The 22,376-nt window shown below is 44.8% G+C and overlaps 1 protein-coding gene across 1 annotated transcript; it reads right to left on the bottom strand.

Annotated features, from left to right (window-relative positions):
- Nucleotides 1-9,464: 9,464 nt before the first annotated feature.
- Nucleotides 9,465-11,918, bottom strand: FOXD1 (forkhead box D1). Its single transcript, XM_081826758.1, has one exon. It carries the CDS (start codon nt 11,223-11,225, stop codon nt 9,792-9,794), a length of 1,434 nt encoding a protein of 477 aa, XP_081682884.1. The 5' UTR covers nt 11,226-11,918; the 3' UTR covers nt 9,465-9,791.
- Nucleotides 11,919-22,376: the final 10,458 nt, after the last annotated feature.

Here is a 22,376-nt window from a genome sequence, read left to right as displayed (position 1 = left end):
GGGGAGCGCTGTCACCCAGGGCCCGCGCGCAGAGCACAGAGGCCGTCTGCTCGGGGAAGGCAGGCCTCTCTTGGTTTTTGTCTGGGGCTTTGAGGGCGGCGGGGTGGGGGGGGTTGGGGAGAGGCTAGGGAGGAAGAAGAAAAATTCCCTCCCTTCTCGTCCTCTCGCGTTCAGCATCGCATCCCAATGGACAGAGGGCCCCAGAACTGTTAGACGGTGAAGGTTTGGCGAGGGCGCGCTGCCTCGCCGACTCCGGCTACGTCCGGGTGCCTGAGCTGTGGCCGTCCGCGGGCCTGGCCGTGGCGCATCGGTCGCGCGGCCCTCCACGATCAATGGGTCCCCGCGCCCCCTCCCAGACACGGCGCCGAGAGACAAACCACGGGCTCCGGCTTCATTTCAGGGACTGACGTTGGGAAAACACTGCCGCGCCCCTGGCCGAAGGAGGTAACAAACCAAGTAGAAAGAGCGATCAAAAATTAATTCGGTGCACTGCTCGGGAGCAAAAGCCTGTCAAAACCGTATCGAGACGTTGGCACAAGCAGCAAACGGATTCACAGACAAAGGAAAACAATACAAGTCTCGTTAGATCATTTTTCTGGACATTGTTTAAGGTCTGAAAGGGACCAAATCGTTGCAAAATGTTGCCAGTAAAAATTATCCTATGTGGAATGCAACTAATCCTTTTACGTTCCTGTCAACTGTTTCCACAAAAGGAATCCGATTTTTCAAATTAAAGATCCAAAAGTCTTAGGGGAGAGATTTATTACATGCCAGAGCTTTAGTTACAGAATAGAGTTACAATAACAACTCGCACCCACCAACTCCCTAAAATGAAGGATCCCTTCCCAGATAATTCTAAAGAAGTGTGGGGGATGGTTTGCTGGAGCCCTGCTATGTAGTGGGGGAGGGGAGGGCGAGCGAGGGAAAGAGAAGAAAGGCAAAGAAATACTAAATTTCTTACACAGGAAAACAGAACACAGAGTGCCTCAGCATTTTATTTTTATCCTCTGTACCCCTAGTTACTTTTGAAGAAAACAAGACCGAAACTTGGTGACTTGCCCTCACAGTTCCTTGGTGATGACAACTTAAAGGTGAGGTTAGTGCTTGACCTGAACACGGGGGAAAAAATCTTGGTGCCTAGGCACCCCCAGTGGTCCAGGACCTGGACTCTCTGAGTTTGCATACTGATGTGTCTACAATTTCTGCAAGTGGAAAAATATTTATTTTAAGGTTTATAAAAGAATACAAGAAAAATAGACTGTGCTTTATTTTTTAAATTTTCTTTGATTTGTAATAAAATATTTAAGCATGAGGGGGGCAGTATCCTAGGGTTTTTCACTGTGCCTCTATTTAACTCTTCACAAACCCATGTGAACATAAACTCATTCCATGTAGGTCATAGTCTCAGTTCACAGTAGTATGAGCATTTCCTGATGTGCTCTTCCTCCCTCTCAGGTCTTCACAGAGAAGAAGCAGTGGCTAGGGATACCACTAATAGGTGATCTATTAGTAAAAAGCCTTAAAAACTTGGAAGGAAACTCAAATTTATAGTTTTCTGCACGGAAGAGTTTGGCACTGAGTTATCTCCGAACCACATAGATGCTTAGGTGTTTTAGGCGTTTTGTGAGTAAACTGCCAAACTAGAAAGATATTGTCAAGAACCAGACAACTTCTGTTTTGTTTACAGACTATCAAGATTTTTTTTAAAAAAAGTTCTGTTTAAAAAGAAAAAAAAAAACTGAAAAAAAAAATCTTCCTACTCTTCCCTCCACCCCCACTGTTTTCCTGCTGCAGTGGCTTTTTCTCCTGTTGCTCCCTGAGTGTATGCTTATGTTACTAGAGGCAAATTGGTGGCAGGGATTCTTTCACTTGTTTCCTATATTTAAAGTAGGAAGAAAGGGATTTGCAATGTAGCAGGTGCTCAATAAATACTGCAGACTAATCCCACTTTTCAAAGCTTAGAGGTTAAAGAGATGATCGGTAGATAAGTAACTAGAGCAAGAGACTAGAAGAGTGGATCTAAAACACTGTTGGTTTGTTTATTTTAGAAGGGAGGAGAAAGTTAGCTGTCCAAATACACAACCAGCTGAAGTAGGAGAAAACACAATGCCATCTCTTCTCATTATCTCTAGGAAGGGTTAAGTAATGATTTATTTCATACATAGAGTGGGAATTTTGAAGAAAGGTGAGTTTTTACATATAGCCAAAGACTTCCTTAACTAATGTATCCTCCAAAGTTTAGAAGTTTTACTTTTTATTTCCTGGAAGAAAAAGGATGTGAGAAAGAAGTCACAAAGGAATCATCATTCTATACATTTGTACAGGTTTTATGTGCTCCAAAATATTTTCACAAAAATTGTCTTATTTCATTCTTACAACCTATCCCCACACTCCTCAAAACTACAAGTGAGTGTAAAAGCTGATCTAACATTTAATTTCAACTAGTCCTATTTATCCTGTTGTGGGCTCTGGAGATATTTTTTGGTTTGTGATTTTTTTTCCCCTTCTCCATAGTCAATCATTTATTAAAAAAACACACATAATCTTGTCATGGTCATTTTCATATATATGAAGCTCTGCATTAAAATAATAAAAAATAGAAACAGAGGACCAAGTTATTTTTCATTCATAATAATGCTTCATTGTTGATGTTTCAGAAAATATGTTGTGTCCTTTTATTGCTGAAAATATCTGCCTTTTATTTATATTAATGGGAATTCCTAAGCAAGTATGCAAAGAAGCTTCTGCTCTCTGCCATAACTAATATGTGCCCCTGCTTTGTCTTCAGTAGTCTGTTATTAATCAGTAGTTGCAAATAAGAGAATCCTCAATTTGTGCCTGGTTCCCCCTGGGACACAGAGGGCCAGGCAAGGCCCCAGGGCCTCAGATCTATCACCCTGGGTCTGCCAGATCCTCTCCTGGTGCTCAACAGACTCACTGGGCCTATGGACACATTCCATATAGCTTGTATTTTTCTTAATGGTTAGACAGATCCTTCTTTAACTGTAAGATCCTACATCCAGGGAAACACCCCATCTTGAAAAATCAAGTCACTCTCATTTTAAGAATAGAAAAATAACCTTCCAGACTGTCTCCTGATTTCAAATTCAGAATCAGAACTTTCCAGTTTCTCTAAATAAAGCCTCTGATATTAACTGATGGCTTTTCTTCCTGAAATGGGCTTTTGTTGTCTTTTACCGTGTAAAATCTAAATGAAAATTGTTGGGGCGCCTGGGTGGCTCAGTCATTAAGCATCTGCCTTCCGTTCAGGTCATGATCCCAGGGTCCTGGGATCGAGCCCCACGTTGGGCTCCCTGCTCAGCGGGAAGCCTGCTTTTCCCTCTCCCTCTGCCTGCTTGTGTTCCCTCTCTCACTGTGTCTCTCTCTGTCCAAAATAAATAAATAAATAAAACTTTAAAAAAATAAAAAATAAAAAAATAAAATAAAAATGTTTCTGGTTTTACAAAAACACTCTTTCTCTAGAAAATCAATGTTATCTTGCATCGAGCACTGTCCCTTAGAAAGTGTTTATGCACCATATACACTTTCCTCTGCGGTCTGCAGTTCACAATTAGTCAGATGCAATCCTTGCCCTGACTCCAGCTTGGATGTCCTCATAAGGGACAAAGCATTGGCCCCAGCAACTGCCTGAGGAGGCTGGGCTTCAATAAGGATTCTGGTGACAACTGGCAAGGATGCATTGTTCCCATCCACGGAAAGATGTGATTCCAGCAGGTGGCCTGGAATTCCCTCCCCACAAAATCATTTTAGGGAGACCTCTAGCAGGCAGGTCTCAGCTCCAGGTGAGACTATCCTTTGGGAGGCTCTACGGCAATTGGTTAATTGTGCAAGGGCTAAAAGGACCTGCTAACTCATATCATACACAGCTGTTTAAAGACAGAAAAATCTTCAAGAATGTGTCTGGACTGGGGGGGCAGATTCTGAGAAAAATGATGTCCTTTCTCATTAAATGTTAAATCAGTTGATCAGACTCTTACATATTCTTCCTTTTTTCACATGGAGACAATGTGACCTTAAGTCTGGTTATAAAAACAGGCTTAGCAGTTTAGCAAAAAAATTCTGTCAGTTTGGAAGATTTCAACCATTAAAAATTAGGGAGAAAAGCAGAGGAAGTGGACAAATAGTACAAAGGTGAAAAGGTGAGGTAGGTGTGTATGTAATATTTTAGAGACTGCTGATGCAAAGAAGATTGGAAGAGTGATGCCAGGGGAGTGTCATATAGAACTAGGTAGACAAAGCTGACACATGTGAAATAAATGGCTACAGATTCCAAATGTATCTACAAGAAGGGGCTGGGGTATCTCCTGAGTAGAAGAGACAGAGAGCAGGATCTAGCAAGGAAGCAAAAGGTGTATGAGAAATAAATGACTGTTCTACACAGTGACCTCTAAGGCAATTGCCCTGCCACAGTGGGTGTTTAATAAATCACAATGATGGCCACAAAGAGGCAGTGTGATGTAAAGGAAACAAAATGGGATTTACATACTCAAGTCCCAGTAGCTATGACCTTGGGCAAGTCATTTCATATCTTTTGAACCTTAATATCTTTATTTGTAAAATGGGATCAATAACAATTCTTGTCCTCACTATTTCAGTGTGGGTGAGAGAATATTAGTGAAAATCCTTTTTAAAAGTTGGTGTGTGCTGAGGGTAGTGAATGGAATGGACAGATAAGTGGTTCTGACAACTGATGCTGTTACAAGGGTGTGTTCACCTTGTGAAAAGCAATTGAGATTTGTGTATTTATCTGTATGTATATTATATTTCCTAAAATGTTTATTTTTAAAAGTTAGACTAGCTCAAAACAGTTTCTAAAGTCAGGATGAAGATGATGATGATGATGATGATAAAGACAAGGAAATTATAAATGTGGGCCAGAAACTCATAGTCTTTATCTCGTTTTTTTTTCTAGCCATCTTATCCCACCTGGAGGCTCAGAAATCAAAAAGGGGGACTGATGATAACAATCAGTTCTTTTCTATGTGTGTTTCTGCTTGTTACTGAATAGTATTTTCCTGGTAAAGAGGCAGGAGGAGTGAACCAGGAAGTTTTCTGCGTGCCAGAGCGGTCAACAATAAAAGGGAGCCCAAGCTGTTCACATCAAGGGAAAGATGTGATTAGAGAGATGTGACATGCAAAGAAATTATCTGAAAAAGCATTCATTTGGGAAAGTACAAGTCCCAAGGAGCCGAGAGCAGCTGGTCATGATCAGATTCTCCATCTTTCTGTCAAATGTAATCGTATCCAAATTGGCAGGGTATTTATTGCTAAAGTCGAAGGGCCAGATTTTACACTAAACATATTTACACATTTACATTCGTGGCCTTATAAACACTCCACATTTCACTGGCCGTGACATCAAACACATTTACCAACAAAAAGCATATGCCTAATTACAAAATCATAGGGCAGAAGAGAGGCAAGCGGCAGCTGATGGGCAATGAGCGTGCGTGCGCGCGCGTGTGTGTGTGTGTGTGTGTGTGTGTGTATGTGTGACCCAGCTGTAACACCAGGAAGCCGGGAGAGACAGGAATGGATGCTGACAATGCTGGGCCCACTTTACTTGTCCTCTGCTTCCTGGGCCTGTCCTTGTCTGGCTCAGCTCTAAAGGGGGAAGGGGACCTCTGACACTCCAGTGTGTCCCATGGTTATCCCCTTGGAGGAGCCCAGAGATACTGGAGGATTGCTGGGCACATTTCTGATTTAGATTGAGTTTGATGCGGATATGACCTTAACGTTGCCCCCACATGACTTTTCTCAGTCAGTGATAAAAATAGGTATGAGCAAAATGTGTAGCCAGCAGAGAATTTTTAAACTAGAACTAGAGACCTTAATTCCTGGCTTTGGGTAGTAAGATCAGATCCCTACCCATCTCTAGCAGTTGTAATAACACCATTAGCTGCTCCAAGCTTGGTCCTCCGTCAAGCAAGGAAATCAGAGCCACCGGGGCCAGAGAGAGAAAAACAAAACAAAACAAGCACAACCACTGGCCTCAGACAGCCCTTAATAAATGACACAGGCTGGTATTCCATCAAAATAATCACCTTCTATCAGAAAAAAACACCTCCCCCAGTTCTCTCAGAGGACGGGCTACAGGAAGAAATTTGGTAGGCTCTCAAAAAAAAAAAAAAACCCTGAAAGGCAGAAGCTTTTTCCCCAGATGGATGCTTACTACATTCACTGTAAGCATTTTGGTAGTAAATATACCCCCAAATTCCAGTTCCACCAGCAGAAAATTTGGGCAGGAACAGGCCACTGAGTAGGGGGACAGGAAAGGAGAGATGTGCAAACATTGAGAGGGCTCAAGGAGAGAAAATGGGAAAGATTCTCACAATTTTCCCCTTCTCCTCCCCAGTTTCTTTTTTTCTTTTTCTCTTCTTTTTTAAGAGGAAGGGAAGTGACTCTTTAAATAAAGGCACAGGATGGGGATGGGGAGGAAACACACTGTTGAGCAGAAGTGCTAGCTTCTTATTTTAAAGAAATAAAATAATTACCCAACAGAGAAAAAAGAAATCAACCAAGAAACGATCTAAGGTCATGACATCATGTGTGGTACAAGGAGCAATTCAATCCATAAGGGCTTCATTACCCCCGCAATAGATAACATTTGGCTAAATCTAGCTGCAGAGTAAATCTCTGCAGCACAACAGAGCCCTGAATGGGGAGGCTCCTTTTTGTGTGGTCCTTCTCCTGGAGCTGCCTGAACCATTAGCCCCAATATATCCCTCTCCCTATTAACTGCAATTCCCTCCTGACTGCACTTCGGTCATTTGTCTCCAGGCTCTACGGGGGCGTTTGATGAGCAGAGAAACAAGACGAAGGGGAGAAAAGCGTCGGGTTAATGAGTTGTAGCAAATCCACACTTTGTAGTTGGGAGGAGGAGAGCTGGTGGCCAATGTTTGTCCAACTGGTTTATTTTTCGAGACCCAGCCTATTGAGGAAGGCTTGTTCAAGCAAGCTTCGTCCTTACAAACACACAAACATCCTTCTGTTTGCCTTCAAAGAAAAGAGGACCAGAGCTGGATTTGCATGCGAATGAGGAGCCCTGGGAGGAGACGTCCTTGCCCATCAAAGGCCGCGGTAGCTGGGCAGCCCTGAGGCCTTTGTTCTGGCACCTGCTCGCCCACGCAGTCTGACTGGGCGAGCCCTGCGCTCCTGGCCGCCCGGTTCCAGGCTACCGCTCACTCCCTGCCTGCCCCCGCCGCCTTCGCTCCCCACTATCTTGTCCACCCGCCGCTGAGCCCGCAACACCTCCGGTGGAACCTAGAGCCCGGAGGGTGACGGGGGCAAAACTGGAGAGTGAGCAGGCGGGTTGGGCTTCCTTTTTCTTCCGGCTCAGGGGCTCACCGAGCACTTGCGGTCTCTCAAGCCGGCGCGGGTGATTCGGAACCCCTCCTCCAGACCCCAAATGAGCCCAGCGCTGGATTGCACAGTGCCTTCTTACCATTCTCTTAAAAGCACTGACAACTTGGGGGGTAGAGCCCATCCTGGCACTTTTTTTTTACAGATACGGGAATGTGAACAGAGAGGATTAGCTGGGATTCCCTGCTTTCAGGACATCCAAGCATCATGCAAAAAATAATAATACCCACGGTCTTGTTCTTTCACTCTCTCCTCATAATGACTTTCAGCTCTAAGTTTCAGATCTGTGACTTACAGAAGGCTGCGAGGCACGCCTGCAGGGCCCGTGCCGTTTGGGTTCCGCGTGCTAACGCCTCTCCACCCCGGTGCTGCTTCGGCATCCGGACGTTCTCCGTTCCAATGTCTCCTCTCTTAGCCGTGCTAGGGTAAAAATAACTTTTGCATATAAGATCTTGGTCTAACAGTATTTCAATCTGTATCTCTATATTTAGTGGTAAACTTTGAGGGTATGTTTAAACTCTTATTTAATCTCCTCCAAATGTTTGATAGGAAAAAACCCAGAACTTAATTTTGAGGCTGAGAGAGTCCGTTTTTCCCTCCCTAAAAAGGGACATGAGGACAGGGCATCAAGGGTGAATGTCACTGCAAAAATACTGGCCTAAAATTCAGTCTTCATTAACCTGATATGTTTAGTTGTGCAGATCTTCAGTACATACCTGTCTAGATTTTTGAAAAAGAATTTACTAAACGTATTTAACCTCCTCTGCAACTCACTAAGCATTTAAATTACATATTACATATGCTTTGGTTTTATTTGGAGCCCACGATAACATCTATCAAAACTAGTCTCACATTTTTTTTGAAGAACTAGAAATTGCCTGCAACAAGTAGTTAATGAAAACACTCAAAAGTTGAAAAAAGATATCCTAAATCACCAAAAATTGTATAACTACTTCAATAAACACCTGATACATTTTCATTTTTAAAGTGTGTGCTACCCTAAAATTGAAGATTTCTCTTACATACCCTAAGTTACTCATTTAAATTAGAATTTCACTGTTTGCCTTTTAGAATAAAAATTTCTTTATGCAATTACTGGAATCCCTTCTGTCAAGAAAACAGTAGCTTTAAATACTAGAGCTTTCAAATAAAGTTTCCTTTATATATGTAAATATTATTCAGGACTTCAAAGCCACTTGAGTGTTGATCATATCTATTAAATTTTTTAAACTAAAAATTGCCTATTTGCTTGTGCTTTCATTACAATATAATGTTGTATTGCAGACTTTTTATAGATATATACAATATTGCGCTCAAAAGCAAGTGGAAATCAAATGAGGTGGGAAACTCAAAAACAAAATTAAAAGTTCTATAAAATTATCTGAGGGTAACTGTGGCATTAATTTTAATAGCCTCAATGTTCTTCAAAATGGAACAGAATGATGTTTGAAAATGAACACTAAAGTAACTTCTATGGTAATCATTTAAAAGTAATTTCTGATTTTTTGCAATGGTTTTGACCTAGAAAGTTTAAATGAAAAATCATGGCATGATGCTTTTGTTAAATTCTCCTTGAAAATAAAATTTTCTCTTCTATATTGAGTTCCTACTTAACTCCCATAGAAATTTTTTTTAACAGAAAAGAAAATAAACTAAGAAGGGGACGACTGAAGCCCATTTTTTGGTGGATTTTCTTTGAAAATTAAGCATTTTATTTCTGAAAAAGTGTAAAAATCTTACATTAGAATAGTACAATAATTGCCAGTAAAATTTACAATACTCCTTGTAAAGAATACGCAGTAAGTACAAAATAAAAATTCCGCATATCTATTATGATACAAAACACAGGTTAAAATAAGAAATGGTAATTTTGACTTTTTTCCTTGTGTAAACATGTTAATTATTTTTCCTTTTCATGAAAAAGTACACCAGACGAGTGTCCTCAAGTAAAAACTATTGCTTCTTCGCTGGCACTCTTCAGGACCTTTACTATTTGTGTATCATTCTTTTGAACATTATTGATACTTTTACGCCTGGACCTGAGAATCTCTAGACCTCAAAAAGGCTTAGATTTAAAAAAAAAAAAAATTCCCACAAGTCAAGGAAGCCCCTTGCGCTTATACAAGGGAGGGCACCCACCAGCACCCTCTTCCTCCCCACCCCGGGTCGGGGGGCTGCAGCATAGGGCGACTTTGCATAAATAGAGGGACCCGCAGAGCCGAAAACCGCGCCTCAGCTGCTGCCCAACACAGTCTGGTCTGAGAATCCCAAGCGGCGAAAATGGGGGCGCGAGGTCGGGAGGGGCCGCGCCGGGAGGAGCGAACAAAACACCAAACCACCAAGATGAAAAAAAAAAAAAAGGAGCCGGGATTCCTACCTTCTCTCCCAAGCGCGCTAACATAGCGTTATTAACAATTTGAAATCCTAGCAGTAAAGTTCTCGACACTGGACAGGGCAGTCCCTTGGTGCAGAGTCCCCAGGGCGGCCGACGAGGAGACCGAGGAGGCGGCGGCTGCCGCGGCGGCCACGAGAGAGCGGGTGAGCGCGGCAGCCGGGCCCACGGCCGCCTGAACCGCGCAGCCGCCGCCGCCGCCGGCGGATCCAGGCGCGGGCGCGGACGGCGTCACCGGAGAGGGTGAGGGCGAGGCCTGCACGGCAACAGCGGCTTGCGCGGCGGCGGCGGCGGCGGCGGCCGGGCCCAGGCTGCCCCCGATGATGCTCTCGATGGAGAAGGGCGAGCGCGCCAGCGCCGAGGCGCCCGGGCCGCCTGCCTTGGCAGCCGAGGCCTGCAGGGGGGCGGGCAGGGCGGCGCCGAGCGGGTGCGGCCGGTAGCCGAAGGCGGTCCGGGCCAGCTCGGCGGCCGCGCCGTGCGGCGGCGGGGGCGGCGGGGGCGGCGGGGGCGGCGGGGGCGAGTGCGGGTGGAAGGCGGCGGCGGCCGCGGCGGCCGCGGCGGCGGCGAACAGGGCCGAGGGCGGCGCGTAGGGCGGCAGCTGCAGGCCGTAGCCGCAGCCGTAAGGGCCGTAGCCGTAGGCGTGCGGGGGTGGCGGAGGCGCGGGAGGGAAGAGCGCGGCGGCGGCTGCCGGGTCGCCCGCGCCCGCCGCGCCCCCTGCGCCGCGCAGCAGCAGCGACTCGGCGGCGGCGGCGGCGGCGTTGGGCGGGAGCAGCGGCTGCCTCTTGAAGCGCTTCCTCCGGCGCAGGAAGCTGCCGTTGTCGAACATGTCGGCGGACTCGGGGTCCAGCGTCCAGTAGTTGCCTTTGCCGGGGTTGCCGGGCTCGCGGGGAATCTTAACGAAGCAGTCGTTGAGCGAGAGGTTGTGGCGGATGCTGTTCTGCCAGGCGGGGAACTTCTCCCGGTAGTAGGGGAAGCGGCCGCTGATGAACTCGCAGATCTCGCTCAGCGTCAGCCGCTTCTTGGGGCTCTGCAGGATGGCCATGGTGATGAGCGCGATGTACGAGTAGGGCGGCTTCACCAGGGGGTTCTTGGCGCCGCCGCCCGCGGTCGCGCCGCCGCCGCCGCCCGCGCCCGCGCCGCCGCCCCCAGCCGCCCCGGCCCCAGACGCTGGGGCTGGGCCCGGGGGCGCCGGGGAGGCCCCTGACCGCGGGGCCAGCAGGATGTCATCGTCCTCCTCCTCCTCCTCCTCCAGGTCCTCTAGCTCGTCCTCCCCGGCGTAGGAGCGCCGCCGCCGCCGCTGCGCGGGGACCGCCAGGCGGGACACGCCACCGCTGCCCTCGTCGTCGTCCTCCTCTTCTTCGTCGTCTTCGTCCTCGCCCTCCCCTACCACGTCGATGTCTGTCTCCTCCGCGAGGCCGGAGGCATCGGACATCTCCGTGCTCAGGGTCATAGCTGTGGCGCGGCGGCGGCGAGGCGGCGCATAGGGGCGCCGGGCTCCGGGCTCCCGCCGCTCCCCAGCCCGGGTCCCGGGCGGCGGGCCCGGCACGGGGGCGCCACGCTGGGGGCGCCGCCGCTGCTCGAGCTGTGCCGGGGGCTACCCGGGGGCTGCCCGGCGGCTGCGGAGGCTCGCGCCGCGACTTTGTAACTCCTACGCTGCCGCCAGAGCCGCACGGTCTCTGCACTCCCTCGGCTCCGCGCGCACCGGTCCTAGGCGGGGGACTTGACCTTCCCCTTTTGGAGCGGCCCGCGCCCGGGTCAGTGAGGAGGGGGTGGCGAGACCCCGAGCGGGCCAGTCAGAGTGCCGGGCGCCCGGGAAGGTGTGGGACGGGTGAGAGTCTAGGGACCGAGCTCGGCGAGGCGAGGGCTGAGTCCAGGAGAGGGCGGACCTTTCCTCGGCTTATAGTAGGCCTGTCACATGGTGTGCACGTCAGAGCGCTACCGAGGGAAGGGAAAGAATGCCTAGGAAATCAGCCCTGCTCAGCAGAGAAAGTTTACCCGGAGGAGGGAGCAGCAGCTGAGAAGATGGGGGGCGGGGGGGGGAGGCCGAGGAGAGAGGACCCCACCACTCCTTGTCAAAGGGGTTGAGACCTGAATTACGCGCTGGCCCGCGGTGGTCTGGACCTAGGGCCGCTTCAGAGGTAGAATTCCCAGGCTCCTTCTCTCCAATTAGCCCTCAGCCCTAGCCTCAGAAGCACTCTCGTGACGCGACAGTTTGACCACTCGATGGCCTGTAGGAGCCGTCCAGCCCGGAAGTAACTCCCCTCCCCCAATCGTCCGAGGTGGTCCCTGGGGAATGGCTCTGAGATCTGTTGGGTTGTCCCGTCTCCCTCAGACTGGGCCAGCGGCTCCCCATCAAATCTGTTGAGAAACCCCCAGTTTAAGCACAATAATAATTGTTTACTGACCTTTTAACCTGTCCCCCTTCGGTTCTTCTCCAGAGACGTTTGTTTTCCGCCATCTGTTAATAAAAATGTGGTTAGGCTGGCGTTTTAGTCACTTATTCGCAATTGAATGCCCTAGAAACTTGACAGCTAAACTAAGCCACTCTAATGAGAGGATCTGACAAATTTCATGGGAATAAAGAAAGTAATCATGGAATGCAGAAAAGAAATAGAAAATGTTAGTGAAAACCCAAATACACACACACAAAATGCACCTAGAAACAACTCAGAAAGTTCTTTTCGTAATGGGTTAAGGGACTCTATAGTTCTTAGTAAGAGGAACATTCTAATCAACACTTCACAGTAATCTCAAAATGCTTAAGTAACTACAACATATACACATACCTCTACTCAGGCTTAATAATAGGAACTATATTAATTAAAACTTTCAAACCAGGGCGCCTGGGTGGCTCAGACGGTTGGGCGTCTGCCTTCGGCTCAGGTCATGATCCCAGGGTCCTGGGATTGAGTCCCGCATCGGGCTCCCTGCTCCTTGGGAGCCTGCTTCTCCCTCTGCTTCTCTCTCTCTCTCTCTCTCTGCCTCTCATGAATAAATAAATATATAAAATCTTTAAAAAAAAAAACTTTCAAACCAGCTTTTAAAAATGTTTTTGGAAAATCTAAATATTTCCAATAGCTGCTACTGGTGGAAAGAAACGAAATAATATTGTAAAATAAGATTTGAGTTCTGTTCAGCCCAATTTTCCTTTTCAGGTAACAAGGTAGTAGAAATAACTCAAATACGCTATTTTAAGTATTCCTATCTTTGTCGTCAACTCAAATAATTGTGGCTAGTGTAAAAACCTTAATAGCTTGTGGAATTCACACTCACATAGCCATTCATTTTGGATTTTTGCATTTCCCAAAATGCTTCTATTTCAAAGTGGGGACCGGCCTCAAATTTTTAACTTTCTGATTAAAATGACCACTTAGCAAAAACTATCAAAAATCAATGGCTTTCTGTAGGAACAATCATCAGCTGCCTTTGTATACGTCTTTTTATCCACCAAGTTTTTCACGTTTTCAAACGTCTTACTCCCCTTATCAATCAGAGTCTCAAAAATAAACTGACCCCCCAACCTAAGAGTTCTTTTAAAATCGAGTTTTTGTTGCAGAGGACAACTACCTCCCAGTTACACTTACAAATGACCCATAAAGTCCATCACAGATCTCTGAAAGATCTATGAGAACGCCTCAAAGTTCTAAATAAATTATTTTTCATTGATTCTCGTCTGAAAAATGGCTGAACCATTTCATTATTGTAATGGGCTCAGCATTAACCTGAGCCAACATTAATCAGCACTATTAATCAGGCATTACATTGCTTTGTTGATCTAGCCAGGAGTCCTTACTAAGGAGTTCACTTTTACATTTGGAAGCTGAAGTTTTATAAGTACTCAGTCGATAGCTAAATAAACACCATGATTTTCACTAGACTGAGGACTGGTGTGTGGCGAAGTATTTGAAGATAAAACGGAGAGGAAGAATTTGTTCGCAGACCATTAGTTACTTTAGATGATCAGTTACAGCCTTCATTCCATCACCCTGAACTTGTCTGGCCAAGGAGGGCAAAGAGATTGACTTTGCGTTCCGTTTTTGTAACTTTGTCCAAAGCTCCCTCCCCAAAGGGTTCAAGGGGTCTTCCCTGGAAACGTTTGAAAAACGTGGCAAATTATCTTCTGGCCACTCATGGGTAAGTGTTAGGATTTAGTGAAGGTCAGAGCGGAAGATCAACCCAGGAGGAGCGCTGCAGGGACAGTGTTCACAGAGATTTGGGTGAGCTTTTCTAAAGCCCCACATTGGGGCACGTCACTTGCTTTGTTTGCTTTCGTTAAGCTACACATCCGTATGCGACCTTTAGCTCCGCGCTCGCGAAATTTCCGGAGCGCGGAAACCCAAGTGTTTCATTTCCCGCGTGTCCCCCTCTTGCCCCCCTCGTGCCCCACCTCCGAGCCTCCCTCCCAAACGCGTTCCCAGTTCTCAGCCGCGGCTGGGAAATATCCACCGCCACCCACTCAAGCTAGCACGCGGGATGAGAAACTATTCTGTGAGGCGGGCTGGGGACCACGCGGCGATCGCCCTCCCGTGTGCTCCGCTCGCGTGGACGCGGAAAGCGCCCGGCGCCTGCCTGGCCAGGTGGTGCCCACGTGGGGGAGGGCTGCCCCCTGGCGGCAGCGCGGCGCCCTGCTGGCCCCGGCTCAGGTCGGGATCCGGAGCTGGAGAGGCAAGTGTGGCGGGTGGACTCCCGGACTTCCCTCCCACTGGGCGTCCGGCAGCAGAGCTTTACGTTTCTTGAGGCCCTACTTCTTCTCTGGGACGACTGAGCAGAAGCAGAGGTCTCTCTTTGGACCGCAGGTTTCTCATGTTTTCCCTTGGACGGTTTGGGTGCTCCAGCAGCCCCCGGGGGGTTATCGGGATTGAGTAGCCACAGAAATCGAGGAAGCGGCGGAACTCTCGGAAGGCGCCGCCTTGGCCCCTTGCATTCGGCCCCCTGATTGAGAGCTCCGTAAGATCCAGGGGCCTCCTTCGATGGGTGAAGGCTGGCAGAGACCTGGGGGATTAAACTCCCGGGTTGGGAACTTGGACGCCTCTCTTGGCCCCAGAGCATCCCAGGAGTTTACCCATGAATGTGAATACCAACATGTTTCCAAACTCGGCGGGACACTTGGGGCTGCGTCCCTCCTCAAAGTCATCCCACAAGCCTGTGCTGAGATACTACTTTGTGCCTAGTGAGGTGCTCATAGTCTCTTGGGGAAACCAGGTAGATAACTGTTATGCCCAGTGATAAGTGCTTTCTCATTCCCCCACTCAAAACTGAGTGGTGCCTCGGGGTCCTTGCCTAGCCTCAGAACCATTCTTTCACCCTGCGCTGCCCTTCCTTGGGGCTATATGCATCTTCCCTTTTCGTAAACTCAAATGTCTAGAGGCCAAAGGGGGCTCCAGTCCTTGTTTTTTGTTTGCTTGTTTTTCAGTGTGTGTTAAAATACACATAGCACAAAATTTACCACTTTATTTTTACCTTTTAATTTTTTTCTTGTGAATAGGCTCAATTAGAGGCTTATATGTAATTAAGTTATGTATAACATGAATATACATACACACAAACATCATATCAGTAACATAATACAGTAGTAAAAATTTACCAAAGTGTACAGTTCAGAGACATTAAGTACATTCACATTGATGCAACAATCATATTATCCATATCCAGAACTTTTCCTTCATCCCAAATTGAAACTCTGTACCCATTAAACAATAATTCCATTCCTACCCCCACCCATCCCCCAGCCCCTGGCAACCATTACTTCACTTCCCATCTCTATGAATTTGACCATTCTGGCTACCTCATAAAAGTAGAATAATACAACATTTGTCCTTTGTGACTGGCTTATTTCACTTACAGTGTCTTCAAGGTTCATCCATATTACAGCATGTATCAGAACTTCATTCCTTTTTAAGGCTGAATAATATTCTTTTCTATATATAGACCACATTTTGTGTATCCATTCATCCACCAGTGGACATTGGGGGTGTTTGCTCTTTTTCTGTTCCTTTCTGAACTTCCACTCACCTAGCTCTTTGTAACACTCTGTATGCAGTAGGCACTCAATAAAGGTTGGTCATTTTCCTACACTTTTTTCACCCCAGAAATCCTCAAAGGAACCCCATTGTCTTAAGAGAGCACACACATTAGTGAAGTCACAGCCATTGTTTTCCTGCACCCTTCTGGATTTGTAACCTCAACTTGCTCACAATTTTGAGACTTTCAGACTCACACTCTGCACATTATCTTCAATTTTAAAAAGTAGGAGTTAAGACTCCACCAGAATTAGTTCGAAAATTGTGAACATTTTCCACACACACACACACATACACACACATAGTTTTATATCTCTTTTCTGCCTTACCTGTCCTACATCCTTGGAGGTCTGAGATGACCTTAAAATATTTCTCTGGCTGTCCAGGTCCCTCCACTTCAGCATTCTCTAGTGGTTTAATATTCTGCCATGAGGGTTGGTTCACACATGCCACTGAGCTAATGTCAAGGTCACAACAAGCGGTGAAGTGGGTACCCCCATATGATGGCTGAGGAAACAGGCTTGCATAGTTGCTGTCGGGTGTTATAGAGGCCGCGAGGGCAGAGCGGAGCTTTCTGTCATCATGTCCCAGTTCCAGCAGCCTCTCCCAACACAGGACTCCATGGGCCAGGCTCTTTCCACCCCCTAAATCTGCTTCTCTAGGGCCAGTTAAGTGGTCTGAAAATAAGTTCAAGGCAAGGTATTACTGGCTGAGAGTAGTTGGTACCTCTCCCAAAAGTAGGTACATTTTAACCTGGGAATTCTGTAGATAAAATGTCATAATCCAGTTTCAAATTGTGGGTCTTTAGACAGTGTAGTTGGGAGTTGAGTTTCTTTCATGAAGAAGATATTTTAGTGGCTTCTGGGTCTTACTAAGCAGTCTATGCTTGCGCAACAGCTCCTTAAAGAAGCATTTCATGGCCTCTGAGCAGGATTCAGAAATCCTCAAGAATTCAGAATGTCAGCAAAGGTCTAAATCTGTGTTTTATAACAGCGAAATTATTTACACTGACTCAAGAATTTTCATTACCACAGTTAACCTGGACTCGCCCTCCTGCCCCAACACACACCAACACAGAGACTTATTTAGCTCTGATCTCAGTGGTCTGCAGTGGCGCATGTTTAAATTTTGTATCCCCAAATCAAAAGTTCAAAAAATAGGGTGCCTGGGTGGCTCAGTTGGTTAAGCGTCTGCCTTCAACTCAGGTCATGATCCCGGGGTCCTGGGATCCAGCCCCGCATTGGACTCCCTGCTCAGCGGGAAGCCTGCTTCTCTATCTCCCACTCCCCCTGCTTGTGTTCCTGCTCTCACTATCTCTCTCTGTCAAATAAATAAATAAAATCTTTTTTAAAAGTTCAAAAAAATATATTTCTCAGGAATTTAACTGCAAAATACACACATCTCCCTTCCAAAGAGGACTCCTCCATTTAGGAACCACCTTCAATACTCCATCTCAGGAGTACATGCTTGTAGTTCTGTAATCTTCTAGTGTTTACTTACATTGTTTAGTAAGTTAATTTCTTGGAAATAGACTTATTATTTTTAATTCTAACACAAGAATTGAAAAAAATATTATTACCATATCTAGAAAGAGTGTATTTTTTTTTTTTATTTGTAGTTCATCCACGGGCTGTCTGTGAAGAGAAATCTCTGCTTGGGAAGAATGGGGCTCTCTAAAGTGATTTTAGAGGTGCAGCTACCCAGACATATTGAAAATATAAAGGATCCTTTATAAGATCATGAGAAAGCCTTGTCATTAATTGCAATTTTTTGTGTTTAAAATGTATACAGTGACCAAAAAAAGTATACAGTGACCAACCTTATCCATCCCACACACAAACACACACGTGTACACATTTATACTCTGTTGCTTGCTGTCCAGGCTTAAACCAAGACTGAACTATCACCCCTCTGCTCTACATATGCAAACACAGCAAAACATCAAGATGTCCACCCTCAAGGGCAACCCTTCACCTGACACCATGATCTGGCACCAATCTGGTGGGGGCATCTGGGAGGTTAGTTGAAGTGGGATATAAACATCGGGCCCTGTGTGTGTGGAAGGCAGTCTCAGTATTTTCCACTAGAGGAATGTGTGAACAAATTGCTTTGCTAGAAAGCTTTGGTTGGCTAGCCTTCTAGAGCAGAAAAAACTGAGAATGGGCCTGAACCCAAAATTAAAGAAGAATAAATAAAAATAATGAGTGATTACTGGTAATAAAAGACATGCAAATTAGAAAAAGGTGAAATGCCACTTTCTTCTATCAAATTAGTAAAGTTTGTGAACATAATGGGTGTAATGGAAGGAACTCAATCATACACTTCCTGTGTAAGTGTAAAGTGATACAAAGCTTCTGGCAAACAGTTTGGCAATTGGATCTTAAGTGTCCATTCTCTTTGAATCAATCATTCTAGGATTGCATCCAAGAAAATAACCAGAAATGTGAAAAAAGATTTATGTACAAAAAAATGTTGCAGTGATATTTTAAAGGGAAAAAATTGGAAACATTCTAAATGCCCAAGAGTTAAACATATTACTATATATCCCTAAAATGGAATCATTTGCAATCATTAAAAATTAGGTCTGTGACTGGAAGTCCTAGCCATAGCAATCAGGTAAGAGAAAGAAATAAAAGGCATCCAAATTAATAAGGAAGAATTAAAATTTTCACTCTTTGCAGATAACATGATATTATATATAGAAAACCCTAAAGACTACCAAAAAACTATCAGAACTAATAAATTAATTCAGTGAAGTCACAGGATACAAAATTAATATACAGAAATCTGTTGCATTTGTATACACTAATAATGAAGCAGCAGAAAGAGAAAGTAAGGGAAAAAAAACCATTTACAATTGTTCCAAAAATAATAAAATACCTGGGAATAAACTTAACCAAGGAAGTGAAAGACCTATACTCCAAAACCCATAAAACACTGATGAAAGAAATTGGAGATGACACAAACAGAAAGCTATCCCATCCTCATGAATTAGAAGAACCGATACTGTTAAAATATCCATACCACCCAAAGCCATCTACAGATTTAATGCAATCCCTATAAAAATGCCAACATTTTTCACAGAAATAGGGCAAATAATACTAAAATTTGTATGGAACCACAGAAGACTCTGAATAGCCAAAGCAATCTTGAAAAAGAAGAACAAAACTAGAAGTATCACAGTCCCAGGTTTCAAGATATACTACAAAGCTGTGGTAATCAAAACAATATGGTACTGGCACAAAAACAGACACACAGATCAACAGAACAGAAGAGAGAACCCAGAATTAAACCCATCCTTATATGATTAATCAATCTAAGACAAAAGAGCCTAGAATATACAATAGGGAAGACATTCTCCATAACCCATGATGCTGGGAAAACTGAACAGCTACATGCAAAAGAATGAAACTAGACCACCTTCTTACACCATACACAGAATAAACTCAAAATGGATTAGAGACCATCAAATGTGAGACCTGAAACCATGAGACTCATAGTAGGAAACATGGGCAGTAATTTCTTTGACATCAGCCATAGACACATTTTTCTAGATATGTCTCCACAGGGAAAGGAAACAAAAGCAAAATTAAACTATTGAGACTACACAAAAATAAAAAGCTTTTGCACAGTGGGGGAAACCATCAATAAAACAAAAAAGCAACCTACTGAATGGGAGAAAACATTTGCAAATGATATATCCAATAAGAGGTTAATATTCAAAATATATAAAGAACTCATACAACTCAACACCAAAACAAAACAAATGCAATCCAATTAAAAAATGGGCAGAGGACCTGAATATACATTTTCCCAGAGAAGACACAGAGATGGCCAACAGACACATGAAAAGATGCTGAACATCATTCATCATCCGGGAAATGCAAATCATATCCAGAATGAAATATCACCTTACAACCTGCCAGGATGGCTAGAATAAAAAAGACAAGAAACAACAAGGATTGGTGAGAATGTGGAGAAAAAGGAACCCTTGTGCACTATTGGTGGGAAAACAAATTATTGCAGCCACTGTGGAAAACAGTGTGGAAGTTCCTGAAAACATTAAAAATAGAAACACTATATTATCCAGTAATTCCACTACCAGGTATTTTTTCAAAGAAAATGAAGACTAAGATGCACCCCTATGTATATTGCAGCATTATTTACAATAGCCAAGATATGGAAGCAATCCACCTGTCCATCCATTAATGAATGGATGAAGAAGACATGGTATATATGTACAATGGAATATTATTCAACCATAAAAAAGAATGAAATCTTGCCATTTGTAACAACATGGACGGACTTAGAGTGCATAATGTTCAGTGAAATAAGTCAGTCAGAGAAAGATAAATACCATATGATTTCTCTTATATGTAGAATTTAAGAAACAAAACAAATGAACAAAGAAGAAAAACCAAAAAACAGATTCAAAAATACAGAGAATAAACTGGTGGTTGCCAAAGGGGTAGTGGGTGGGAGAATGGGTGCAATAGATAAAGGGAATAAGAGTACACTTATCTTTTCTTTTTTTAATCCAGAATATTTTTACTGCGGGGTACCAGGCTGCCTCAGTTGGTAGAACATGTGACTCTTGATTTTGGGATTGTGAGTTCAAGCCCCACCTTCAGAATAGACTTAAAAATAAAATCTTTTAGGGGCGCCTGAGTGGCTCAGTTGGTTAAGCGGCTGCCTTCGGCTCAGGTCATGATCCCAGGGCTCTGGGCTCGAGCCCCGCATTGGGCTCACTGCACAGCGGGGGGCCTGCTTCTCCCTCTCCCTCTACCTGCTGCTCTGACTATCTGTGCTCTCTCTCTCTCTGTCAAATAAATGAATAAAATCTTTTAAAAATAAATAAATAAAATAAAATAAAATAAAATAAAATCTTTTAAAAATGTGTTCATTGGGATGATTTCCTACTCCTCTTGATTCTGGGTGCTTGTAGCACTGTGTCTGTCTGAAGGAGCATCCTTTTCCTTCTGTAGACTGGCAACCAACACACAAAACTACTGTTTGTGCATGGCTAAAGACAGTGGTGATTTTATAGCATCCTGGGCATTTCACATCCATGCAATAGGAAGTGGGGCTACGCACCAGGTGCTTCTTCTTTGTGCTTCCCCTCCTTCTCTTCTGGGGATGGGTGGAGGAGGTCCTTGGAGAGGGGCATGATTTCATGGGGAGGATGCCACTGCACGAAAGGCCAAGTACACTTACCCTGACGAGCACTGAATAATGTGTAGAGTTGCTGAATCATTATATTATACACCTGAAACGAATATAGCACTGTGTATTAATTATACTTCAATAAAAACATTAGGTCTGTGAATTACTTTAATAACTTGAAAAAATCTTAAGACTAATGTAAATGAAAAATCCAGATAGAAAATTACACATAGTATTTTAACAATTTTTTAATATACTGTACATGTAAATAGCATGACTGGAAGGAAACACAGTAAAAAAAGTCAATTGGTTATTTCTGGGCAGTGGGACTGTGGGTGGTTTTTATTTTGTTATTTCTATTGTACTTTTCTGTTTTCCTAATTATTCACATGGTGCAATTTCCAAATTGCTAAGTTGTGACACCTGAGGAGCACAATTAGTGTAAAAGACTACAAACTGAACAGTTTATATCATCTGAAGCATGATTATTGGAACGGACACTGAGAATTTTAATTTTTTAAAAGATTTATTTATTTATCTGAGAGAGAGAGAGAATGATCTGGGGGAGGGGCAGAGGGAGAAGCAGGCTCCCCACTGAGCAGAGAGCTCGACGTGGGGCTCGATCCCTGGACCCTGGGATCATGACCTGAGCTGAAGGCAGACGCCCAATGACTGAGCCACCCAGGTGCCCCGACACTAAGAATTTTAAATAAGCATGATAAATATATTAAGTAGAAACAGGAACTTATTAGTAAGATCAAGCAAGAAAAATAAATACTTTTCAAAAAAACCCAGGGGAAGCATTACGCATGGAGAATGCAATAGATGAAATAAAGGACAAGCAGATGGAATAAATAGTGGAATGGATACAGCTGAAGAATGGATTGAGTTTCAATATCAATTTGAGGGAGTCTCCCAAAAGCAGCTGGAAAGGGCAAAATTCTAGTTCGAGGAGTTTTATATATTAAGCAGCAGAGAGACAGAACATAAGAAATAAGCAAAACAAGGGGCGCCTGGTGGCTCAGTCAGTTAACTCTTGATTTCAGCTCAGGTCATGATCTCAGGGTCCTGGTAGAGGCCCACATGGAGCTCCCCGCTCAGTGGGGAATCTGCTTGTGTCTCTCGCCCTCTACCCCTCCCCCTGCATGCTCGCTCTCTCTCTCTCTCAAAAATAAATAAATAAATATTTTAAAAATGAATACATTCGGGGCGCCTGGGTGGCTCAGTCGGTTGGGCGGCTGCCTTTGGCTCGGGTCATGGTCCCAGGGTCCTGGGATCGAACCCCGTATCAGGCTCCCCGGTCGGCTCCCAGGGAGCCTGCTTCTCCCTTTCCCTCTGCCTGCTGCTCTGCCTACTTGTGCTCTCTATCTCTCTGTCAAATAAATAAATAAATAATATCTTTAAAAAAAAATAAAAAT

This window comes from Leptonychotes weddellii, chromosome 7 (assembly GCF_054177405.1).
Source record: "Leptonychotes weddellii isolate Sample4059 chromosome 7, ASM5417740v2, whole genome shotgun sequence".
In the NCBI taxonomy this organism is placed as follows: Eukaryota; Metazoa; Chordata; class Mammalia; order Carnivora; family Phocidae; genus Leptonychotes; species Leptonychotes weddellii.
The sequence above is the reverse complement of the archived record's forward strand: the minus strand, read 5'-3'. Positions and strand labels throughout refer to the sequence as shown.